The 25,840-nt window shown below is 42.5% G+C and overlaps 5 protein-coding genes across 6 annotated transcripts; 3 read left to right on the top strand and 2 right to left on the bottom strand.

Moving 5' to 3' along the window:
• The first annotated feature begins 219 nt into the window (after positions 1-219).
• Positions 220-710, top strand: LOC6526981 (probable 26S proteasome complex subunit sem1). The gene is made up of 2 exons (XM_002088041.3): positions 220-437; positions 490-710. The coding sequence occupies exons 1-2, from the start codon at positions 326-328 to the stop codon at positions 615-617; spliced, it is 240 nt and encodes a 79-aa protein (XP_002088077.1). The 5' UTR covers positions 220-325; the 3' UTR covers positions 618-710.
• On the bottom strand, positions 672-2,085 carry LOC6526980 (kinetochore protein NUF2 homolog). Its single transcript, XM_002088040.3, has 3 exons — positions 1,708-2,085; positions 1,274-1,646; positions 672-1,214 (listed from the first exon to the last, which is right to left on the bottom strand). Exons 1-3 carry the CDS (start codon positions 2,006-2,008, stop codon positions 701-703), a joined length of 1,188 nt encoding a protein of 395 aa, XP_002088076.2. The 5' UTR covers positions 2,009-2,085; the 3' UTR covers positions 672-700.
• A 10-nt stretch (positions 2,086-2,095) lies between these two features.
• LOC6526979 (dynein-1-beta heavy chain, flagellar inner arm I1 complex) lies at positions 2,096-6,823 on the top strand. Its single transcript, XM_002088039.2, has 6 exons — positions 2,096-2,470; positions 2,525-3,223; positions 3,287-3,626; positions 3,689-5,207; positions 5,267-5,948; positions 6,033-6,823. Exons 1-6 carry the CDS (start codon positions 2,407-2,409, stop codon positions 6,410-6,412), a joined length of 3,684 nt encoding a protein of 1,227 aa, XP_002088075.1. The 5' UTR covers positions 2,096-2,406; the 3' UTR covers positions 6,413-6,823.
• Positions 6,824-6,999: 176 nt separating this feature from the next.
• On the top strand, positions 7,000-9,036 carry LOC6526978 (UDP-glucuronosyltransferase). Its single transcript, XM_002088038.3, has 2 exons — positions 7,000-7,670; positions 7,728-9,036. The coding sequence occupies exons 1-2, from the start codon at positions 7,015-7,017 to the stop codon at positions 8,578-8,580; spliced, it is 1,509 nt and encodes a 502-aa protein (XP_002088074.1). The 5' UTR covers positions 7,000-7,014; the 3' UTR covers positions 8,581-9,036.
• LOC6526977 lies at positions 8,494-24,535 on the bottom strand. Of its 2 annotated transcripts, XM_002088037.3 has the most exons (5): positions 24,370-24,535; positions 23,084-23,602; positions 13,514-13,610; positions 9,491-10,007; positions 8,494-9,373 (listed from the first exon to the last, which is right to left on the bottom strand). In XM_002088037.3, the coding sequence occupies exons 2-5, from the start codon at positions 23,486-23,488 to the stop codon at positions 9,223-9,225; spliced, it is 1,170 nt and encodes a 389-aa protein (XP_002088073.2). In that variant the 5' UTR covers positions 23,489-23,602; positions 24,370-24,535; the 3' UTR covers positions 8,494-9,222. The 2 variants fall into 2 exon arrangements, with proteins under 2 accessions (XP_002088073.2, XP_039226923.1); XM_039370989.2 differs by lacking the exon at positions 24,370-24,535 and having other exon boundaries at positions 23,084-23,653.
• Between the last annotated feature and the right edge of the window lie 1,305 nt (positions 24,536-25,840).

Below are 25,840 nucleotides of genomic sequence, written 5' to 3'. Positions count from 1 at the left end.
AACAATATTAAGTGTTACTTCGCTCTAAATCCAAAATCGGAATATGAGAGCGGGTCTGCTTAATAAATTTAAAAAAAATCTAAGAGCTGATTATATTTCCCAAACATTTGCGACATTTTTTTTACTTTTTCTTTTTTAGCTATAAACTAGCCATGACATCACTGTGGGGTGCCAATGGTATTTTTTCCTGGTCACTTTGGTATATTTCGACGGTACAGCTGCGGTCACACAATAAAAAGTGACTGGCATCATTTAGCAACAAAAAACGCGAATAGCGTCAAAAACATTGTTTTAACGTCGTTTTAAATTAATTAAAGCACACAAAATGTCTGCACCAGATAAGGAAAAGGAGAAAGAGAAGGAGGAGACCAACAACAAGGGCGAGGACTTGGGTCTCCTGGAAGAGGACGATGAATTCGAAGAGTTTCCCGCCGAAGGTTGGTCACTGTAATGTGGTACATCGGCAGTTTGTAATAATTTTTATTGCAGATTTCCGTGTTGGCGACGACGAGGAGGAGCTAAATGTGTGGGAGGACAACTGGGACGACGACAACGTGGAGGATGACTTCAGCCAGCAGTTGAAGGCCCATCTGGAGAGCAAGAAAATGGAAACGTAAACCACCGGCATCGACCCCTTTGTTCAGTCCTAACCATAAAAACGAGCTGAGCTGTTTTGCAGTAATAGAATAAAATCAGTATATTAAGTGGAATTTATCTGCCAGTTTTGACCGAGAGCCTCGTGGATTTGCTCACTTAATATGTCGTACAGCTGATCTTGCTCCAAATTTTGCTGGTCAAGCTCGATCAAGGTATTACTTAGATCCTCCAGGCGTTTCTTGCGATCCTCAACGTCGACCTGCAGCTGATTGAGTTCGCTATGCAGCTTGTGGTTCTCGGCATCGTTTTCCTGGTTTCTTTCCTCGTACCGCTGTTCTCGAAGAGCGAGTTCCTGCTTCTTGGCCTCTGCATCCTGAAGGCGCTTCTGATAATTTACCTTGCAGGTGGGCAACTGCTTCTCCATCGTCTCCAGCTGCTTGCAGCTCTCCTTGTAGTCATCCAGTTTGCACAGCGAAATCATAGCCGTGGCCTTCTCTAAAGCGGTGGCTATATGTTGACTGTTTTCAATTATCCGGCGGTGTTCATTCGTCTCCTGTTTTTTGCTGGCCAGCTCCGCCTTGCAGCTCTCCACATGCGAGGATGCACTCTTAATCTTCCTGCAAAGTTGGACATTTTCATAAGCAAAGAAACCTAAGGCTTACTTTACAGCACTTACTCTCGCAGCTCAGTCACTTGGCTGTCCTCTACCACTAGCTGCTTCCAGTGACCGATACGTTTCTCCTGCTCAGTTTGCTGCTGTGCGAGAAGTTCCAGAGTGCTTTCATGCTCGCTGCAGGACTTCTTCAAAGGTAGAAGCTTTGCTTGAGTATCCTGCAAATCCTTTTTGAGTTGGTTGATGGCCACTTCGCAATCCTTGGTCTTCTGACTGCATTGATCCAGCTGTTGACTCTTGGCCTTCACCTCGGTTGTCAGCGATTCTTTAAGCTTAATGGCCTCCTCTACTGGTCCCAGCACCTTCTTTTTGAACATTTTGTAGTAGGCCAGGTGGTTGAAAAGGTAGCTCAGGGTAGCCAGCGTTTTTTTAACAGCTTAAATGGTTAAGAAATGTTTTAAATGGTCCAAAATAAGAGAAATTTCTCAATCCCTCACTTGGTTTTATAATATCCACATAGGAGTAGGTCTTGTTGGGAAAGCTGATCTGGACAATGCGCTCCACTTGGCGGCACACTCGGATGAGGAAGACGCGCGCCTCCCGCGACGAGTGGCCGAGTTCGGAGCCAATCTTATATGGCGGCTCCAGGCGGAAACCGTAACACCGCAAATAGTGCACCATGATCTTGGTGACAAATGGTTCGGTGGGATTGGCCAAGTCGCTCTGGCAAATGTTGATGTCTGGCATCAGACAGTTGCCCTGGTCCATCACCCTCTCAATTTCGGCTGAAAACGCCATTTAACCAGGAATTTTAAGTTTAAATAGTAGATTTTAAATGGAACGCCGCTGTGCGATCAGATTGGTGTGACCAAAGTCTGCTACCCCCGAAAAGCCCCTAAAAGGTCACCCCATAATTGATATGGTTTTCACACTTTTAGTTAGACATCAGATAATCGGGATTTTGAAAACTTAAGTAACGGATTTATTGGTGGGAACACTTTTTATACAACTTTTAAATAAATACCAAGAGAAAAATTACCGTTACAAAGAGTATTTTTTTAAAACCGCCGGATGTTAAGCTAGAAAATACTGCACTTGCTTAGCGGGAGCTTAAGAAGTAACGGAAAAGCCGGCATTTGGTTGCCATGGATTTTCATTAAGTTTTCTGTGCGTTTGGTGTGTGAAAACTCCGCGAAATGGCCTCCTCAAGCGCTGTAGAAGATGAGCATCTCACGGATTCCGATTTCACAGATGATGAGGGTGAGTTTGGGTCCGTATTTGCCCTGCAAATATCCTTTTAATCCCTAAACCCAGAGCGCAGCGTGGAACCGCGTCAGGAGGAGCTGCGTCCGGAGACCCCGAAGCCATCCTATAGCGACGAGGAACTGAACCAACTGGTGGGCTACGTTCAGCGGATGAGTGTGTTGAGCTGCCTGGATCACAGGGACTGGAAGGAGGGAACACTGGACATCATCCGCGGCTGGCTCCTGGAGGTGCACGAGCCCCTGCTGACCATTTACTACGACAGGGATGTCCTATCCGCCTGCTTGGGCTTGCCTGCCACATGTGTCTCGGATCTCAGCTACTTTCGCCGGGAACCGAATGAGATCTTCAGCGTGGAGGGATTTCACGATGAGATCAACTTTGGCACCTTGACGAGCGATGTGGATGGCTGCCTGATGGAGCTACTGGATCGCTTGTACGTCCCCTTCTTCCGGAATTATCTCGAATGGAACGCCACGGTGCGAAATCGTTTCTGTTCCAGCATGGACAGATTCCTGGCATTCCTCACCGGAATGCACCATCAAATCTCTGGTGTCGCCGTCATGTACGTCCCTTTTGTCATTAAGGAGTTGTCGGCTGGTCACGTTGATAGGTATTTGGTCGGAAGCCTGGAGGGAATCGCTCTCTATTGGACCACACAGATTCGCACTTTGCTGGCGGACGACACGTTGACGGTTCCACATGACCTGGCCACCGTGCAGGATGAGTTTGAGTTCTGGGAATATCGCTGTAAGTTTATATCTGTTAGGTTGTTAAAATGTAAAAAAAGTTTATCCATGTTCTCCTTTTCAGATGAAGTCCTTCAAGGCATCAACGATCAGTTGGCTCAATCGGATGTGCAGAAGGTGCTATTGCTCTTGCACAACGCCCATTCCGTGCACATGCCACAAATGGATGGCCTTATAGAGAGGGCCAAGGAGGAGCTTCTTAGGTCTCTGTCGAATATTAAGTTCCTTCATCTGCTCATTGAGCCGTGTTCCAAAATTGATGCGGCTGCAAGTCCGGCAGATTTGACGAAACTTTTACCGCGCATTATCCACCTTATACGTTTTATTTGGCTGAACTCGGAATACTACAATACAGCTAGGCTCATTGCTGCATTGTTCCGGAATTTGAGCAATCAGATCATAAGGCAATTCTTAACCAGAAATAAAAAGCACCAAAGAAGATTTAATATTTCAGTGCTCTTTACAGATTCTGCACGGAGCAAAGCAAAGTAGAGGAAATCCTATCGGGCAAACCGCGATTCGGCATTAGGATTTGCACCGTGGCCATCGAGTGTTGCCTGACCTACAGGGGAATCTACGATACAATTTCCATGGAGCTTGCCCAGAAACAGACCCAAATGCCCTGGGAGCTGGAGGTGGGACTTATCTTCAACCACATCGACGCCTTTGTGGAACGACTCAATGATGTGATTGACATATGCGAGTCCATGATTGTATTTGGACGACTAGATGAGAACGGGAGCATACCCAAACCCGTTTTTGGCGGCACCTGTGGCGAGGAGCTGGAGAAGATTGCGGAAAGCGTGGAGAAGCAGTTTCTGGACACCTTGCACAAGCTACAGCGCGACTCCCAGGCATATATCCTGAATGTCCATCGTTCGGATTGGTACGAGGATGTAGCTACTTTTCGCCGGGACATGCAGAAACTGGAGGAAACGGTCCAGAGGCTGATCTTCAATGTGTTCCAGCAAGTGTCCAATATAGAGGAAACGTTGGAGGCTCTGCAAGCCATGCTATTCTATTCGTATCGCCAGAGAGGAACACTGAGGAAAACATACCTTAAGGAAACGAGCAGACTGTGGAGGATGTTCTCCAAGGAAATGGATGCTACGTCCAGAAAACTGCTGGAGGAGCAAAGCCGAGAGTCTTGGCTATCAAAACACGTGTCCATAGCTCTCAGCTACCGCATTAATCTGGAACGCCTGACTTGGCTAAGAGATCGGTTGAAGAACTCCGAATGGCTGCCGGCTGTAAAGGAATCATCTCCAGCTTTGGCTAAATTTGACGCACTGCGTCACGAATTCCACAAGGAAATTCGACTGGCCTACGAAGACTGGGTGGCCAAGTGTTGCGGCTTTTCGGGAGATCTTTGCCAGCGCTTGGATCGCTATCTAGTGGTACGAAGTAAGAAATTCAAGGGACTGTTGGAGTGCAATATAGATGCCTCTGTTCTGGAGCTGTGTGAGCAGGCGCAGCACTTTGAACGAATGGGTTTTGCCATTCCCAATACAATGAAAAAACTTTACGAAAGATACGATATTATAAGATCCTTATACAATGGTATAATCAAACTGGCTTTAAGTCACAATCGCATCCTGGCTGTTCTGAGCGACAGGGAACGGAAACTCTTTCGTCCCCTGATTCAAGCATGTGATCGTCAACTTGCTCCTGGGGTATTCAAGATAACCTATGGCTCCGAGTTCAATGAGGAGTTCTTCGAAGACGGCACAGAGTTCATCGCAGAGTTCCAGGAGTTGGTTCTCATATTCAAGCGTGCTAATCGCGGCGTGGCCAGGATCTGTGAGAAAATCTGCGGCACTTTTCTGCTGCACTTTGCATTTTCCGGCTCCGTGGATATATCTGTGTTCCAGCAGCAGTTGTCCAGCAGGCTGAGCTCCTCCGGCGACATCTTGAGGAGCTACTACGGCAATGTGGTGGAGCTGCTGTCAGCCTTTAGTCGGCAGTTTCAATCGGTGGATGATGAGGTAAGCATTAAATTTTATTTAATTAACATTTTTTGTTATCCTATTGATTTTCCTGCCAGATGTCCGCTGAGTGGATTGCTTATGTGAACGATATGGATGACATGCTAGCCAGTTCCTTAATGACCAGTGCTCGTGGATCCCTAACCAAGCTCTATGAGGCGTTACATTGCGACGAGGACATGGCATCCGCTCCCATTATTGTCGTCGAATCGGATGTGAAGGATGGTCGTATTGTCTTTACTCCCGACATGGATGCCATTGGAGAGATGATCAATGGAATCGTGGATAACATACGCAGCATGTTGGACCAGTTTCCACGACTGGGCTATAAACTAAAGCTGCCCAAGAAGCAGCAGCGCCAGGGATTCGCCAGCGTTTTCCGGGAGGATCAGGAGTGCTCCGAATTGATGAGAAGCATTCAAGCGGAGATCGCCATTCAGCGAGAGGAGCTAGCCAAGTACGAATCGGTGTGGAACAAGAATCGCATCCTTTGGGAGATGACGGAGGACGAATTCCGGCAGCGCCTGATGTCCAAATCTCGGACGGCTGGTGTCTTTGAAGGTGGCATCGAACACTACAGTGCCCTGGCGGATGATGTCATCTTCGAGGACGCCATCACTAACGTGTACTTCATCCTGATCAATCAGAATGCATTGAAGACCACCATCCTAGATTGGATCGAAAAATGGCAGGCTCTCAATATTAAAATGCTGCTGGATCATGGCAGCAATTTGATGAGAGGTATGTGCTACATGCTTACCATTTTGAGAAGTTATGTAGATAAGACTATGAACTAGCATATATTATATACTTTTCTTCTTTTAGCCGTCTACCGATATATGCGTCACAATGAGCGAAATGTGATGAAGGTGCCGCGAACCATCCGAGAAACGGTGGCTGCCAAACAGCTCTTTGAAAAACTGCTGAAGGATGTGCCCGTGAAGCAATCCGCATTTACTCCGATGCTGGAACTCTTTGTGCTCCTGCACAAGTACCGGGTGCAGCTCAGCGAGAAAACATTTGAGCAGGTGATGGGCTTGGAGACCGCTTGGCTGCACTACCTCCAAGTGCTGGAGGAAGCGGATGAGATGCTGGACAATGAGGACAGTGAGGCCAAGTTGCTGCTGGCCAAACACGGTGAAAAGTTCAAGTTGATATTGAAGGAGTTTCTGGAGGATTTCTACTCCAAACTACCCAAGAAGTAGAAGGATATCCAAGTCATTACTTTCAAAAGCTATCAGCTTTGTAATTAATTTACATACTTTAAATATAATTATGTTACAAATTTTCCATTAAACATTTATTTTTTTTGACACCTTCTTACCATATGTCGCATAAAAAATGCAAATTATATGTAAGCAATTTTTCCACACGACTTCTCCATTTTTTCTCATTTTCAATTAAAATGCTGTTAAAGCAAAGACCGCAAATAAACCGAAATCCTAGTGTGATTAAGTTTTTTGCTCATCGAGCGTTGATGTGCGGTTTAGTTAAATGCGCGACACATTGTATGTATGATATAACAATGAACTGAGTGAAACATAAAAGCACGATACTCTATCTTGTTCTGTATTTAACACTTAAATATAAGCGAATATTGTTTACCTATACTTTTAACTATTGAGCTCTCCGATTTTGTTAAATTTGTTAAATGGCTCGTATGGGTCAGCTCCGTGACGCCACGGGTTTGGACTTGGTGTCGCGTTGGGTAACCAAATTGCCTGTTATCATTTTGATTGATTTATGGTGAGTTCGTGAGACTGAGCTAATTAGCTGTTAATGTGAATTTGAGTCTGGAGCTTCAGTCATGAAGCGGTCGCCGGTCAGTTTGTCACTTCTATGGATGGGCTACACAGGCATTTTTCTGCTGGCTGATAGCCCAGCCCCAGTGGAAGCCCATCACATTTTGGGTGTCTTTGTCAATGTGCACCGGTCGCAGCTAATGGTCCATTTGGCGGTGTGTCGGGCTCTGTTGCAGAAGGGTCACCACTTAACCCTGGTCACCACATGGCCGCTGGAGGAGCAGGAGATTCGGGGTAATGTGTCACACATTTTCATTCCTTGGAAGCAGCCGGCAGAGGAGGGATCCACCTCGGACCTTATTGGGCGTCTGGAAAGGATGTTTAAGCGGCTAGAACATTCGGGAGATCTGCTGGATCTGCCGGAGTGGAAGACGTTTCTTAGCAATCCACCTCAAACTCCCTATGATCTGCTCCTTTTGGGCTATCATTTCAACGATCATCTGTTGGGACTGGCAGCACACTTCAACTGTCCAGTGGCTATCGTTTCCACCCAGCAGCCAACTGGATTTGTTAACAGCCTCATGGGCAATCCCGAGGAGCGTTGGTATGTCCCACAGCCGTATGATGGCCACCAGCGAAGTGGCATGTCAGCCTGCGTGTTTGGAATTTGGGAGAAGTTCATAGAAATGATGGCGAGGAGGGTGCTGGCAAGGATCTACAGGTATGTAGCTAAAGTAGTTGTTCGCAAACATGAGATCCAATGTGACTCCCTTTTTAGTTTGCACTTTCCCGAGCCGCGATACCCTAGTTTTGAAACGATGCGCCGATCGGTGGTTCTGGCCCTAAGTAATCATCACATGATCAGCGAGGGTCCCATAGCACCATTAATACCCAGCATGGTGGATATAGGCGGTATAGTGCTAGAGCAACAGCTAAGTAAGACTCCACTGGAACTCCCAGCTGGCAATCGATCTCTGATCATCTTCAGTTTGGGCACTCGTTTCACTTGGCGGAAGTCAACTGAAGAACTGGTGCAGACTTTCACAAAAGCTTTCTCTCAGTTTCCGGACTATGACATTTACTGGACCTACGATGGACCCAATGGTAGTGCCATCAGTTTGGATTATCCCCATTTGAAGGTCGCCAAGTGGTGGCCCCAATCCCAGTTGTTGCAAAGTGGCAGAGCTCGACTGTTCATCACTCATGGGGGCAAAGGAAGTCTCTCGGAAGCTCTTTTCCATGGAGTGCCCATGCTGGGACTACCTTTAATTGGGGATCAACGCGCCAATCTTCGGCGAATGCAGTCCAGAAACTGGGGATTGACCTTATCCACTCACAATCTCACGCACTTGGAACTAGCGAAGGGCATTTCTAGAATGCTTACCAATTCGAGTTACAGTGAAACTATATTGAAAGCTTCGCAAGTGTATCGCGATCGTCCCATGAACTCCAGCGATTTGGCCACTTATTGGATCGAGTACATCGTTCGACATAAGGGAGCTAAAAATCTGTACAATCCCGCCAGGCAACTTAATATGATCGAATATCACTCCATCGATATGTATTTCATGGTTTATGGATTCTTAATGCTAACGATTGCCATGCTCAGAAAAGTAAATCGCTTGCTGTGACTAGAAGTATTTTTATTGCATACAAAATTATATTAAATAAGTAGCTAGGAGGTCAACTTAATCGACAATAACTTAAGTACACTCGAATGTTCTTTGTCAATACTTCTGATCGGAACTTGGGAATCTGTTTAATTTATGTTTAAAGAGGACTGAAAATGACAGTTGCTAAAGACCTTTTCATAAAAGCACCTCACAGTGATTGTGAATTCGACAGATTCTTATGATTTTAATAAATTATAATGTAAGCACTGTAGTCTTTTTAGATAAAAGGTCGAAAGAACTAATACTTTCAGTTCCCAATGTCTGATTTCATCTAGTTTCACTGGCATCTTACACTCAGCTTAATTAAGAGTACATTTTAAGTTTATTTGCTGTAAAGTAATCACTTGGTCCAAATATTAATTTGAATCGGTCTTTAATATTATAATATTATTACTCGTAATACTAACAACCAAACATAGTATGCCTTTAGTTTGCCCACATATCCAAACGATCAGTTCTGGATTTCTTTGTTCTATGGCCATCGCGTATCTTTAACCACAGTGTTACTAGCATAGCACGAACTTTCATCCCGTTGTATATAGTTTGATTTCAGCTCGTGCACAGTTCTGGGTTTTCAATCAATTTCAATGGGAATTTGGTTTAGCTTTTGCCATGTTGACGCCTCGCCTGGAAATACGGTTGCAGATTCGGATTCCGATTCGGAAGTCCCGGACGCGGACATCGACCGTTCCTCACATCATACGCCCCGTAATTGCAGAACGGCGGACTGACTTCTCCACTTTGAATGCGTCTGAAACGATACAAATGTTTGGTTTAAAGAAATGAAATGATAGTTTATGCAATTAAAAATAACATAAAGATACTACTGGCAAAACATGGGCTGAGTGTACTTATAGCTGCAACTCACCGTCGCTCCATCACCGAGAATCCCTCAACGCCGTTCTTCAGCCTCTTGCACGTGTCGTCGCTGAGGTGGCAGTCGCATCGGCAGCGCTGCTCCCTCCGCTCCCCCAGATGCAGCTCCAGATGCTGGTGCTCCTCCTGCGATCCCGTCCAGCTGAAGTCCTTGAAGTGCTTGGGGCACAGGCAAATGGGACTCCGTTTGCGACGCGTTTCCACCTTCACACATCCGCATTCCGTGTGATTTTCCATCGGCACAACGAAGGGCTCCGAGTAGCGGCCGTGCACCTTGGCGAACACCCGCTCCACCGTCTCGTTCCTCTTCATTTGGCACGTCCAGCCCGCCTCGCAGCATCCGACCTTGTCGCTGCACCTGTGCAGGATCGTGGCACGCGGTGAGTACACAGTGTTCGTTTCCCTCGTGATGTGGACCACCTCCGGGCGCGGCACCTTGCAAATACCCTCCCTTGCCATCAGCTGTAGATGAGCCTCGATCATTTTGTTGAGCTCTCTGGTGCGAGTAACTGAAAAATATCCATCATTTTTATAATGCACATTATGGAGAAGGAAGAGTAATAAGTTCCCTAAAGACTTCGGATTGGGGAAAAGCTCATTTAAACTTTCCAAACGCCTGCTAACAAAGGTTGCATACAACAAAGCGTTCATACTCGCATGTAAAAAATTAAATATAATTGAATTTTCTTTGTTAGCCCACTAACGGAAGTTGAATTCAAATGTTAGCATGTTTACTGCTTAAGTACCCAATATCAATTGCATCTTTTCAATTGCCTTCAATCCTGTTGCTATAACTTATCTTTGAAGCTCTCTTTATGATCATTGCAAGCATGCAAGTCATAACTGCAGGCACTAAAATGCATCCTGCTGCTTTCGAATAATCCCCTAAAATGTTTAAATTTTATAAGCAACCCATTGACATAAACACAAGTTAGCGCCTGCATATGTGTGTCATTGGAATAACCAGTCGACGGGTTTTGTTACTTAATAGCCCACTAAATCGGCGAGTTCAGTAAACTGCCAGAAGTTCTCTCCTTGCGTTTTCAATGCCTTTCGCGCGCGTTTTGCGTGCGATTCGGTAGCGTTTTCCATCGCCCACTGGCTTTTTGCGATGCCAGCGGCTTAAGATCATTTGTGAAATGTAATTTTTTTTTTTATTGATCGGCTGCTGGAGATTGCCCCTTTAAGGCCATTTTGGCTGGCTTAAGTTTACCGTTGCACGCGAGTTTTATTTATCGTCTTTTGTCGCGACCATAAAAAAAATACAAACAACATCCAGAAGCGATCTTTGCATGCGGAATTAACTTTTTCTCGGCCGCCTGGCGGTCATAAAGTGGCAGGAAGCCAGCGAATTGGCGGGAATCGGGGGGAATCTGTGGGAAATCAGAGGGAGCAGCCTTCTTAAAGACCACCCAATGTGCAGCTAGCCCAGCTAATCCCACATCCTAGCCCCAGTCCCCCATTCATTCACCAACTGGGCGAAGAACCTGGCTGGCGAATCTCCCAGGGAGAATCAACTGTTGGCTCCACATGTAATTTTCATAAATGCTCCATGATTGAATCATCAACATAACGAGCACGCTGGGAGGGGGTGGGTGTGAACGGTTGCACTGCCACAAAATATTACGACCCACCTATACAGATTAAAAATTTTTGCAAGAGTAAAAATATTATCCTTTTTTGGGGCGGCTTGTACCGAGTGTATATATCAATAAGAGAATATTTTTGAATAATTCTGTAATCAAATATTGGCCCAGTGTATTCGTGGCAGCTCCAGGTTGCAGTGGCGACCAGAAGGGTGCAGAAGGAGCCGTTGGACAGCCTCAGAGTTTGCTCCAGCCACAACAGCCACATGAATAATTCAAGGGGCTCTGGCTCAACAAGCCAGGAGCACTGGGAACACAGGGCTTTCAGAGGAGCGGTGGCTTGGAAAATGCGGGGAGTGGTCTGAGTGGTGTACAAAGGGGGGCAATTGCAATGTTCTTGAAAGTCTGCTTGGCTGTCTTTGAACTTGATGGCAGTGCCCATGAAAATGTGGGCCAATCTCGTGGAAAGCAAAGGCGATGAGGTGAGGGGCAGATTCCCAAAACACCACAGTTTACAATGTTGTGCCAGGCCAATAAAGTCATTCTGATAGCTGCCGAATGTAGCACATCACATTAGTGAAGGAAATGACAAGGGAAATTCCTATCATCTAATTATATTGAGATCATTAAATCAACTCGAACATGTATGTTTATAGAAATATATAAAAAGCTTTAGAATGTATGTAATAAATCACATGGACTTACAATTTGATTAAAAACGGCTTATGTGATTTTAAAAGTAGCGTTAAAGCGTTGTCGATTTCATGCAGCAATATTTGTTCAATCAATATTATTCTCTGTGTCAGCATATTGAGAAGTAAAACAGTGTGAATCCCCCAATAAATAAGACACCAAAAGTCAGCAAGCATACGCGATGAGTAAACATTTGTTAGCGGCAATTAAGTAACATGCTCAATCAACAAAAATCGCAGTGATAAGAAAATTGCATCATTAGGCATTTACAGCAACATCCACAGGCAGTTGTTCCATTGACAATTTCCCAGGCCGAGTGACACACTTTCCGCGGCTTGTGCGCCGACTCTGTCCACACGCTCTTAACGGTTTTCCCAACTTCCCAACACTTTTCGCGCCCATTAAGCGACAACAATTTTCCACTCAAATGCAAAATGCAGAGAAAATGCGAAAAGGGGTGGGGATACGAAAATATTGAGACAGACCGAGCTCACATTTCATTGTCAGGGGTCTGGGTTAGCTTGTGGTTGTCTCGTAATTGCCAATACACTGGGAAAAATCTTCTAATGATATTGAACTTCTTTTATATTTATGATATAAGGTGCTTCTCTAAAAAGGTAACCAATTTTCCTTAAGGATTTTTAAGCCGCTCTTATAACTATAACTATAACTTATAACTATTCATCACAGTTGAAGTCACAAATATTTCTCTCAGTCTGAGTGTGGATTTTGTTTAGCCCACTGTCTTGTAATGAAGTAATTGGCTAGATCTGTGGAAGTCTCTGATTCCCGCCTCCTTAAAAAAAAGAAAAACGACAAACTAACAACTTAAATTAATAGAGTTGGTGTTTTCTGTTTGTTTAGCAGAAAAACTCTCCTTTTAATTGCAACGAAAGTGCAGATGCATCACCCAAGCAACTGAAATGGAAAATATCTTTTGGGTAATTTTTCAACTCCTTAAGGCGCAGTTTTCACTCACTTTTCTACGGTTGGAAAGTGAAGTGCGTGAGTTAAGCTCGTGCCTGACTTTTCACCCATTCCCCTGTTGACATCTGTGCTCTGGTTTTCCATCATTCATGAGCAGAGTCACGTGCCAAAGGATAAAACAGTCATTTTCATTTCCATTGTCGTAAATAACAGGAAAAACAGGAAAAACAACTGGGATTGCTTGGAATTGTAGTTACAGTTGAGGAATGCGAAATATTTCCCTGACTTTATCTAGCAGTTATTAAAAAAGTTGCAATAAAAAGTTATATTATTCTGCCTTTCTAGAAAAGATGCTATTTTATTCTTAGCTTGACGTACTTCTCTCTTTATCTAAAGACTTATTTAAATTATGGCTAATTCAACGCTGTGTTATATGCTTTTTAATTAGATTCTAATTTTTTTCGGGTTAACCTACGTAGGAAATTGCAAGTGTTATGCCCTATTAGTTAGCTTGCTTCTATTAGTGCGAACGCAACTGTTTGCCTAGACTTCCTTTTCCCACATCAAAGGGCATTTGATGGCGTTTTGTTCGGCTTGTTTGGCCCTTTTGCCAAGAGAATCGCATAGAGTTCGTTTAGCACATTTGCTTAGCACATTTTTTATGGCCAGAACGTGATGATCATGGGCGGGCGCCTCGGACATCTATTTGCAGCCCAATTGCCGGGGAGTCGAGATGCCATTAATGGCCCCAATGAACCCCGGAACGAGGCACCCCTTAAAGGGGTAAAGGGTAGCACACTCATACTCACTGTTGTATTTCCTCAGCTCTTTAACCGAGTTCTGTTCTGCGATTCGACCTTTCAACGTTGTGTAATTGACCGGCTGATCCGATGGATAGTCATCGCTCTGTTTTGACAAAAAGAAAGAAATGAAAATTTAGAATACTTTTTTATTGCAAAAAAATAAGTCATAATACTCGCATAACATGCGCGAAGCAACACTTTATTTATGGTTACATTCGGTTCATTTTTTATTTATTTTTTTTTTGGCTGCGCCGCGACCACGTAACTATATTTCCCATTCAGAGAAGGAAATTTTGCTGCTCTCATTATTATTGCACAATGTGCAGGAGCTCCGCTTTTGCGCATATTTTTTCACCCATAAAATATTACAAAAATTTCGCCGTTTTTTCTAGGGTTGAAAACGTGGTGGGAAATAATATGGACCAGCTAATAAATTGGATTGTGTCATGTGAAAGGCAGCATACAGAAATGTTTTTCCCATATTTACCCAATCAAGTATTGTTTGAAACAACATGTGGAGCATCCATTTATTTTGGAGATTATTCGTATAAATATTCACTCTGGGAAATGTTGTTAAATATAACTTAAAATAAGAAGAAAGAAACGAATACTTCTAGCAAACAAAGAACAGTACGTCTTGCATCTTATTAAATATTTAAAAATTAATTCAACATAAAGCCAGAAAGTTCTGATAAATTTCTTCATACTTTTCCACAAAGGACGAGTGCAAATTAAATTGCCTTTTGATTTATGTCGGAAAGTAGAGCTCACGCAGCAATTTTGATTTATTTAACTGATATTTAACACAACTCACACAGAGCCGCAGCAGAGAGGGGAGTTACAAGGGCAGGTGCAAAGTGAAAACTGCGTGCCACACCTGAGAGCACCTGAAAAGCTATCACTTACAGCTCAAAGAGCAACAGCAGCGGATGTGGGGAAAACTTTTACAATTTGCATTGCCACACACTCACACGTATCGATTTTCAACAAAGGGATGCACTTGCTTTTCCCACGTTTTCCACAGCCCCCCAAAAAGGCGTCCCGAATGTCATGAAAACTAACGACATGCATATAAGTGATACTCGTACATAATGCGACGGTGCGGGGGCAACAGCGGAAAATCGGAAAAGCGGGAGAGGGGGAGAGGGGCGGCTGCCTTCTGGGTGTAATAAATGAAGTGTGCATGTAAGAAAAATGACACCGACAGGAGCAGCAAGGACGAAGCAGCCGGCATACAACTCCATTCCGCATTCCCAGCAGAGTCACCAAAGCGTTAAGTGAAATGGCCAGCGAAATGGGAGAAAGGTTTCATGTTCTGTTCAAGGCTGCGAGACTGCAAAACTGAGCAGATCGTTTGCGAATTGAAATTGAGTGTAATGCCGAGTCATGGTGCGCATGCAAAAGTAGCTAATGGCTCGGATGCATTGGCTATATTTTTTAGGGCGGCTAATGAATGCGCAGCAAGGACTTGCAAGGACATTTTATCTGGAGAGAATCAGGCTGTCTATTAATCAATTTTTGTACCCAATATATTGAAATTCCCCCTTTGCCTCGATAATTTCTTCCTTTCCATTAACTTAGATTTATTATACCCGTTACTCGTAGAGTAAAAGGGTATACTAGATTCGTTGAAAAGTATGTAACAGGCAGAAGGAAGCGTTTCCGACCATATAAAGTATATATATTCTTGATCAGGATCAATAGCCGAGTCGATTTGGCCATGTCCGTCTGTCCGTCCGTCTGTCCGTCTGTCCGTCTGTCCGTCTGTCCGTCCGTATGAACGTCGAGATCTCAGGAACTACAAAAGCTAGAAAGTTGAGACTAAGCACACAGACTCCAGAGACATAGACGCAGCGCAAGTTTGTCGATTCATATTGCCACGCCCACTCTAACGCCCACAAACCGCCCAAAACTGCGACGCCCACACTTTTGAAAAATGTTTTGATATTTTTTCATTTTTGTATTGGTATGGTAAATTTCTATCGATTTGCAAAAAAACTTTTTGCCACGCCCACTCTAACGCCCACAAACCGCCCAAAACTGCCACGCCCACACTTTTGAAAAATGTTTTAATATTTTTTCATTTTTGTATTGGTCTTGAAAATTTCTATCGACTTGCAAAAAATCTTTTTGCCACGCCCACTCTTACGCCCACAAACCGCCCAAAGCTGCCACGCCCACACTTTTAAAAAATGTTTTGATATTTTTTCATTTTTGTATTAGTCTTGTAAATTTCTATCTTTTCGCGAAAAAACTTTTTGCCACGCCCACTCTAACGCCCACAAACCGCCAAAAACTGTCCTTCGCACTTACACTAGCTGAGTAACGGGTATCAGATAGTCGGGGAACTCGACTATAGCGTTCTCTCTTGTTTTTATTATTTTTTTTTTTAGCTGAACTAAATTTAATTACTTGTTAAACATTTGTTAGTAAACACAGCACAGCCAATTAATATTTAATAGGATTTAATGCCGCTCGATTTCCTTGAGTGCAACGATCGTTTTGCCCATGCGAATCAAAGTCACTCGAATCGGATCTGGAATCTCTCCGTTCCATTTCCTTTCCATTCCCCATTTCTTCCTGCCCCTTATACATTTACATTGTAGGCAATCGCCGGGCTCTCCTTTCTTATAACCAGTTCTACTTAAGCTTCATTACGCATGCTCAGCCATGACACGACCATTTCATCCAGACTGGCAGTTGGTGACTCCCCCGTCCCATTCTGGAAACTCCTCGCCCGCCTCAGTTCCCCTCGGATTACCATCAATCTGGAGTGCCAATCCCAGGAGCAGGAACCGGAGCTGCACTGCACAGAGAGAAAAGCATCCTAGATACAAGAACACCTCTTCGATAGCCCAACAGCATTGGTTCTATTGAAATGAGGTTCCATAAGATGATTCGTAGTTGGAATAATATGATTTAAAGGCTGGATTGCATTGAAAATGGTATGGTGTAGAAGTTAGACCCCCTTCTTCTCAGTGTTAAAACGAAGTTGAGGCAGGGACACAGGAATGAACAAAAAAGCTATTAAGTGTCTGCTTGGTTGACAGTATTCGAAAACAGTTGGTTTTTTTTTGTTAGGCCCGCTTTGGCTTCTATAGAAAATAATAATAAAAAAAAAAGAGACCACACTTCATTTGCATTTGCCCCTTGTTCTGTTTTGAGCGTTTGAAGGATGCTTTGGCCGGAGGAGCAGTTTCTTTATTATTTTTCACTCTTGTTTTTTTTTTTCCGCACCTTTTTTGTTTAGCCTCAATTGGGATTCCTGGCGTGGGTGTGACTTGTGTTTGGTATTTTACGAGCCAGAAGGTAACAACAACGGCAGCGACAACAATAATAAAGAGCCTGTCGTGGGTTTATTTGCAATCAAAAGAGTTATGAGCCAAATGCAAATAGCGCACCCAGTACTCTGTTTTATGAGTCCCAGTCCCTTACACTCGAAAATAAAATCTACCATTGGTATTAATTAATATCACCATTAATATCTAAAACATAATGAGAACAAACATACAGATAACAATCTACAGCACATGCTAAGTTACTTCCGCCTAAATTAAACCATATTTTTACTAGTGTATTCCTTTAAAATGCCTGAACTAAGCCTCTGACAGCGAACTTCAGGGCTTAAAGGTGTTGTCCCTGGTCAAGATTAAATACCCCTCTATCCCCCCGCCCTTTTTGCGGATTGTAAAATGCGTGAATGAGCAAAATGTGAAAAAAAGCAGGAGAGAATCATCATCAACAGTGACAGTGGCGGCACAAAAAGTCTGGCCAACAAATTCGCCAACAACTGTGCAAATAAACAACAAACCAGTGGCGGTGGGTGTGAGGGGGTAATGCATTGTGGGCCAGAAAGGGGGCGGGGCAGAAAGTTATAGTACAATCCAATATTTGTTCTCGCAAAAGAGAGCACCACAAACAGGGCCAACTAAATGTGCACTGCCATACTCCACTCGTTATCTTTCGCTGCACCGATTCCCCATTGAAACGCTCAACTATAAAAGGGCAAGTATATTCACAATGAATCGCTTTAGCTAAATTAGAATTTTCACCCTAAAGTCCACCAAGTCAATGAACGAACAAAAAATTAATAGCCATAATAACACAGATCAGAATGTGGTAGATCTATAAATAATGAACATTTTATATAGCAGGCCAAGTTTTTGATTTCTGAGAGACAATACTTTCGCATGTAAATTAGATTAGATGGATTTATTTTTCAATGAAGTTTTTCAGAGTTCAGTGGCTGGAGTTCATTGAGTGACTACACTGCTAATCTTTCATTGAAAAGAATGAATAAAATTCATTCATGCTACGACTCATTAAATGGTAGGAGAAAGAGTGGAATGTCCCATTTCTTTTTCCTTTGAATTTCTATATTATCATCTCTAGGGCATCCGCAGTTCGTGGGCAGTCAGCCTTCGAGGCCTTTCAGTTTGTGTTTTACTAATTTGTGTTGAATGCGATGCCGCGCAATGCAAATGTAGCAATTGCAATTTGACTAAAAGCTAAGCAGAGAAAATGGAAAAATGCATGAAAAAGCGCAGCGAGCAGTGTTTGTGAAAATGTCCGCCTCAAAATTCTCGCTTTTTTTTTTAGAAATACAAACATGGCCCAGACACGCACTGCAATGCAAAGGGGAAGTTGCTGATGGACCACATGGCGTATGCTTAATATGTCATGGGTGCTTCTCTTACTTATTGTGCTCAGTTTATATATATATATTTTTTTGTTCCAAAAAAGTGCCAATTAGGCGGGCACTCAACGCCCTGCCTCTTTCCAATTCAACCATTAACTTGAGTAATTAAAATCGGACACACTTTGCATATATACTTGGTGTTTTTCTTCTTTTTGCATCCTAATTGAAACTACTCGCATTAAAAGCCCATACAATTTTATATTTTTTAGCGCGCCAAGCATTTAAGAGAGGCAAAAAGAAATGCGCAAAGGACTGGCTGCATAAAATGCTTTTTAATTTTTAACGAGCGAGTGTAGCCGCGAAATCTGCCGCCACTGCTAGGCCCGTTTATTATGACAATTTTATATTTGTTTGCTTTCGGCCGACTGCGAAAACGAAAGCAGCCAAAAGGAAAGCATCAAGGCTGAAAGTAGAAATCAGAAAGCACAGAGACGCCGCCTTTGAGACCATAAATGGCCATAATATCCGTCCAATGTCAATGACAGCGAGGTGATGTTTTGGCCACAGAACAGGCCGAACGGCTTGAAAGGCCCAAACGGCTTTCAGGGCTGCGCACTTAAGTCTCAAGAAAACTGAATGAGTTTACAAGCTTATAAAGGTAAAATCTTAGTTGCATCTGTAATTGTGTAAACTAATAAGGTAACTTAATTGCAAAATGAATTCATCTCGTCATTAGTGTACAGAAATGGTTGTATAAGGGTTACTCATACGATACAAGCTACTTCAATATATTTTATAAGAAATAATCTATAATCTTATTTACGAAAAATGTTATTACATCCCTATCCACAGACTGCGTTGCCCAGTCGAGAAGGCGCCTCCCAATTAAATCGCCCATTCACAACAAAAAGTCGCTGCAACATGTTGCAGTTGCACAGCAAATGCCGGAAATGTGAACTGATGCATCATCATCATCATCGTCGTCATCGTCAGGGGGATCGATCGAGAAACTGATTCCCGATTGCCGGTCGAGACGTCGAATGGCAGAACATGTCTGGTTAAACTTGAGGGGATCGGAGTTCGAGAGGGGCTGTCTGACTCTTCTAATTGCAACGCCCACACGCACCGATAGATTGCCGCTAGATTGCCCAAGAGATTGAAACGTAGCTGCCACACCAATCCACCGATCTACCAATGCACCGATCCACCCATCCACCGATCTACCGACTTGTCTGGCCTGCTCTAGATTGAGTTTTCAATCTGCAATTTGTTTGAATTTATCAAAGGCGATACACTGACTGACGAAATGGAAATATTGACTTTGTTGCGAGACTCGTACGCAAATAAACGATGGACAACACGGAAATCGGTGATTTATCAGTGCTTGGGGAAGAATGGTACACCTAAAACAAATATTGAAGTTATTCTATATACATACGAGTACAATTCAAAAAACACATAATCCTCTGGGATCATTTACACCAAAATGTGATTTATAAAAAAGAAAAGATGAATGACGTGCACTTCCAAATTCTTCACAATGTCTTTCATCTTTCCCCGGATCGTGTGGTTCCGCAAAACTTTCCCGGAAAAAATAGGGAGAAATTGCCATTAAATTTAGAACAAAGGAACTTATATGATTTATGTTCGCGAGGAGTGTATTAAGGCCTCGTCTTGGCCATGATTTATATTCGCTGGTGGCTCTTAATTGCGTGACTCTTGGCGCATGCCCCGTTTAATGGCCAACAAGTCGCCGGCGATCAATCAGCCAGCCATACAGTCGCGTCCATCTAATAATGGCCAGCAGCCGAAATGCGTGAACTCTTTGCACTTAATTTATTGGTCTGGCGACGAGTTTCCCTACACTTTTCACATGCTGTTGTCTTGTTTTCTTTTATTTTGGCGACACGTTTTCCCCGTTCATTAGGCGATGTGTTGCAGACTAGAAATTAATTACATAAAAATTTATAGATATGTCATAAATATGCAGAGCTTCCGCCTGAAATACTTGAATACTTGATCTCTTGTGGGCCATAAATCACGAACAGATCACTGACATACCGAGTACTTTGTAGACCGCCCGAAAGCAGTTTGCTATTATGTCATAAGCCGATTTGCCCGTCATTAGTTTCATTTTTTTTTTTCTTCGAAAAGATTTGCTAATAAATCAGAAATCTTGCCGACATTTACACATATCCCCAAACATTTTCTGTATTGGTGCGTGGCAACAGATTCCATCGTTCAACTCTATGTGGCAATAGACGGAGTCAACACAGACTTGCTGGGGATAGAAATTTTATGTTTATTTCTTGATGAGCTGAAACGTTGAACTGAAAGTGAAATGATTTCATTTCCAAGTGCTATGAAAAATCTCCGAGTTGTTTGATTTTCTTTTATTGTGCGACATGTCAACCGAAAGAACTATGTAATTGAATTATATATTGAATTATATACTTCTTATCACATTAAGTTCAAGAGCAAACAGTGTTCAAAGCCTCATTCTGGCTTGCATTTGCCTCCGCTTTTCTCCATACTCGGGAATTCTTTGCCAACTTTTTATTTGCCGCAGATAACCTCCTTTTATTCTAAGCCCGTGTTGATAGAGGCATTTTCTAGTCATTCAACTACTGCGATTGTGGAATTGTGGGTCGTGTGCGAACGACCAGATCAAGTTATATTAATCGCACATTTGCCTATAAATACGTATGCAGATTTACATTTTATTGACCTTGCTCCGACAGCAACTAAGTTCTCGATGATTAATCGATGAAGTCTATGAGGTCTCACATTCTGGCTGCCTGCAATGCCAGAATTGTTGCTGACCCATTTGCGTGGCTTATATTAGCATTTTCAATTGAGCGTTATTATTTTTACCGAGTGCCGAAAGAACATTGTGGCCAAGATATAGGGCCCATTTCCAGTTCTTAATCTCAGTGCAGTTATGCACACGGAATGCGTTGGCAAATAAACTGGCAAAGGTAAACACACAGAGGGAGAATTGAAATTGTTCGAGATCAGAGGCAAGTGCAGCGATTTCCTAGGGCGAAAGTGGGCGGTTGGAAGGTGGGTGTGGTCGGAAAAAATTCCGACGAGCAGATATTAAATTCCTCTTTACAGAGGTCACAGGATGGGTTTGGAAACGGCAGCAGGGATATTAAGGCACAATCATGACCACAGACCATAAGCTATTTATGCCGCCTGAGTGCATCTGCCACAAGCTTTCCTCCCACTGCCCCCCACATACCGATTCCCCCTATCTTATCGCACCTTTGTATGCGATGGGATCACTCATAGTTGCAGGCAAATGTGCAAGCGATAAGAGTGAGAATCCCGTCCAGACTCTGCGACGGGGAATAAGGAACGCAGGCCTTGGACTGATAAGCGATTCAACGCAGAATCTAAAAGTGATTGTCGCCCGCTTTGGGGAAATCCAAAGCAATATTAAACTGTTAAAGTCAAGCAACTACAATTTAAAACAATTTATTTTTGTATGCCAAAGCCTTACTAAACAAACCAGAAATCTAAGAGATGCGAATTAAATAAAATTCATTGGAAATGCCCATTCTTAAAACACGCAATGCTTAATCAGTTTTCAGATTTATCAAAACCATGGTGACCATTTCGGTGACCAACTTGTGTGCGATTTATCATTTTAAAGTTAATCAACTAAGTTATTAAGAAGTTACTTTTTGGCAGAACCCCTTTTCTTCCACATGATCGATTGACGAACTGTTTTTTTCTCAGAAATCTGTTATAATTGGTAATAAACACACATCGAATGACTCTTGCAGCAGATGTTCCATCTCAATTACGAGTAATCAATGTAAATCAGTGATTGTTGAATTGCTCCTAAACGGAGTAAATCCCATATATTTAGACACGATTGATTTCCCCCTCAAAGGGCGGCAGCAGTTGCAAGTTGTCAAGTCAATTAGGCCAATTAACGAGGGACCACCATAACGGAAAGTCATGTCTTTAGGAACCCAAACCCCTTTGCAACCCGCTTACGTTTTCCCTTTTTTTTTATTATTGCCATCAACCAGCTGTCGGCCATGGAACCGAAAAAAAAAAACAAAAAAAAAAACATGCAATAAAAAATGAAACAGCAGAGCGACAGGTTCTTCGGCAGATTGCCCCTTTCGGTCGATTTTAAACGGATCGGCACAATTACAGGCCGGAAAGTGAAACCGACAGCGATTGCTGGGCAGGGATCTGTATCTCCCTTCTCGATCCTGGTCTGGATCTGGATTCGGGCATAATGCTGGCTCCCGTTGGCACACCGCCAAATTGGCTTGTTAACCAAATTGGTGGCTCCTACCTGCCGCAACACGTTTCATAATTGCCGCCGTTGTGTAACTCCTCTGGCCAACACATGGGTGGGCTTTTGCGATCCTCGATCCGCATTGGGTGAATGGAGATCGCTGGGAGATCGCAGATCGGATCGATGCGATTGCCAGTCGCAGTCCCAGTCCCAGGGTTAGTCACCCGTCGCCGATTCAAGGTTCAAGGTGAGCCATCTCGTTGCGATCCGACTGTGATTACCATTCCGATTCTAATGCGCAACAGGCAGTTGCAGCTACTGCAGATACTTCACAAATTCAGCGAGAAAAAAACTGACTATGATTCATTTCTGCATACTGCTGGGTCTGTTGTTCCATTATCTTTGAAGATTAATTAACCATTATATAAACCATTATTTTAAGCTAATCAGCTTTTGTAAGATCCTGCAACAGATCCTTCATCTCGTTTGTACCATCATATTACTTCATATCAGATTCTCAGTTTCGTGTCATTTGGAATAAAAATAAATATTTGACCAGCTTGAAATTGACATGGGGAAAACAGAGGATGGAGAGAGCAGGCAGGACTTGACTTTTATGGTTTCCCCGAAGTGTTTGCCCTCGTGTGTGTCCACAGATTAGAGATGCAGTACTCACCCCATCGCCGCCGGCATCGGAGTCAAGGTGATTGTCGTCGCCCTGCCCCCAGTGGAGGCCACTGAGACTGCGGCCCTGAAGAATCACTTGCTGGGGGGCCTGATCGCGGGGCACGCGCCTGCGGATCAACCGGATCAGGTACGACCTGTCCCTCTGGATCGCCGCCGAGACCTCGGAGTACTGGTCGTAGTCGGAGGACTGCTCGTTATCCCGGGGCGGGAGGATGTAGCGGCCGAGTGGACGATTGGTGTGTGGATGGGTGGTGGTCATGGGCAAGGTCGAATTCCGCGCGTCGAAATAATTGATATTTATGTTGTCAGTCGAAAAACTGGAATAGGCGAGTGTCGTCTTCAAAGCTGCTATGGCGATGAACGCCAGCACGAGATTGCACATTACGAGATTCATATTTTAATATTTTGTTTTCTTTTGTATTTAGTTTGATTCTGGGTTTTTTAAATAATTTATTAGCACTCCGATCGCGATAATTCTATATTGGCATACTCATAATATTCCGCTTTTCTGCAAAAGAATAATAAATTCGAAAATATTAGACACTTGGCTTCTTATTAATGAATTTAGTTGTACATTTCGGTGTACATTTTAAATTCTTTATTTTTAACAAACAAACATATTTTTTAATAACTTTATTTTTAACAATATATATTTGCCGTTTTTGTTTTATTCGTTTTACTTTATTTTTGACTTTTTTTCTAGCTCATTTGCATTGTATTTTTTCTGCTCCGTTAATTGCACTTTGTGTCCACCTTTTTTTATTATTTTATGCTCCAACTTGCCGGGCAATTTTTCGAGTCTAACAAGTTGCTAAATATTTTTGGCAGCTGAATGTTTTTATTTGGCACACGTCTTCGCTTTTAACGCGCAGCTGCACAGAACCGGCGTTTTTCTCAGATGCAAAAATATCGAAAAACAAAATAAAACAACTTGTTACTCAATCGTTTCTTATTTACAATTCTCTTTGTGTCTGTGCGATTTTCAAAATGTTAATAAACTTTGCCGGCAAGACAATAAACATTTCATAGTTGCTGCTCAAAAATCATAAAACAAGTAAGTACATCACTTTCAATAAGCCTTTTATTTGTTTTGTTCAATAACTTGGTACACCCAGTTGTTAATTAAAAGCCGGCCTTTAAGTAACTTACAATCAATTACAATTTTTTACGTGCAGTTGTGAAATGTAATTAAATTTGTGTTTCATCAGCTTTGTCAATTTATTTTATTCGATGAGCACTTATTTTTTGTTTAAAACTAATTTCCGAAGAAATTACCTTTTTGCGCACTAATCGAAGGATTATTTTTTAACTTCTAGCACTAATTTTTCACGTTCAAGTTCTTCTTGATTTTTAAAAGGACACTTTTGGGGCCTTAAAGGATTAAACTTGAGTGCTGATTCTCACGCAGCATGCGACCGATCGCTTCGAGTTCCACCGCACGACTGATCGGCATTGCCGCTCCACAGCAGCACGAAGCAAAAAGCTTGTGCTCTGCTCGCTCTTTTCACTCAGAGATCGGATCGGAGGTTGGAGAGAAAGCATTTTTCAGCCGCTTGCAGTGAAAAGGGACTTTTAGGCGGCACTATGGCCAATGACGTCATCGCGTCATCTATGTCATCCACTTATGATCGTGAGGCAGTTCTGCATACCTCTTAAATAAGTTAGCTGTAACTCGTGGAGTAAATAGCATTACATTCCGTTGAAGAGCATAGAAACGAAAAAAAACGAAAAATTTTTATCAAAAAAAAATTTGACAAATTTGTGCATTTTTGATAAGGGGTACCATCAATCAAAATTTGCGAAAAATGACAAAAAATTGGCATTTCAATGTATGTACATGGATCGGTAGGGAATTTTGTTACGAATTCAACGAGGTATGGCATTCTACTTTTGGAGAAATATTTTTACCCCTATCGAAAAAAACCGATAATTTTGTATCAAAAAATCTAAAAAAATTTTTATTTTAAAATCCGGATATTTTCAACTGGCGTTTTCGCCATAACTTGGCCAAAAATGGACGCACAGCTAAAATAAAAACTGTTTTGTGCTGCTAATAAACATAGCTAACTATATATATCCATACTTTTTCGATTTTCGAAAAAAAAATTTTTTTTTAATTTTTGCATTTTTGATAAGGGGTACCATCATCAAAATTTGCGAAAAATGGCAAAAAATTGCATGTTCCTTTTTTGAGCACATGTGGATAGGAAATTTTGTTACGAATTCAACGAGGTATGCCACTCCACTATTGGACAACTATTTTTACCGCTATCGAAAAAAAACTGAATATTTTTTATCAAAAAATCGAAAAAAAAAATATTTTGTAAAAAATCGTATATTTTCAATCGGCGTTTTCGCCATAACTTGGCCAAAAATAGGTTTTGGCGTTGAGAATTTCATTTTGCTTGTCAACAGTTACATGAGCAATTGCGGAAAAAGTAATTTACAGCTGAGTAACTGGTATGGGATTTCGATTGCACACTTTACTATTTAAAGACCCGAAACGCCAAGTAATTTTTGTAATTTTGTTTAATACATAATTAATCCTGACATCATTTTTGATGATTTATAGACCCATGAATTGGGAAACAAATATGGAACCTTATATTATATTTAAAAGGAGTTCTTCGATTATCACATATCCGTGACTTAGCTGGTGGTTGTCTTTATGTATGTGTTCCACTTGTTACATACTTTCTAACGAATACATACTTTCTAATAAATATATTTAAAGTATTTTTGTTAC

Source organism: Drosophila yakuba, chromosome 2L (assembly GCF_016746365.2).
Source record: "Drosophila yakuba strain Tai18E2 chromosome 2L, Prin_Dyak_Tai18E2_2.1, whole genome shotgun sequence".
Classification (NCBI taxonomy): Eukaryota; Metazoa; Arthropoda; class Insecta; order Diptera; family Drosophilidae; genus Drosophila; species Drosophila yakuba.
Note: the sequence above shows the minus strand (reverse complement) of the source record. Positions and strands in the feature narration are given on the sequence as shown.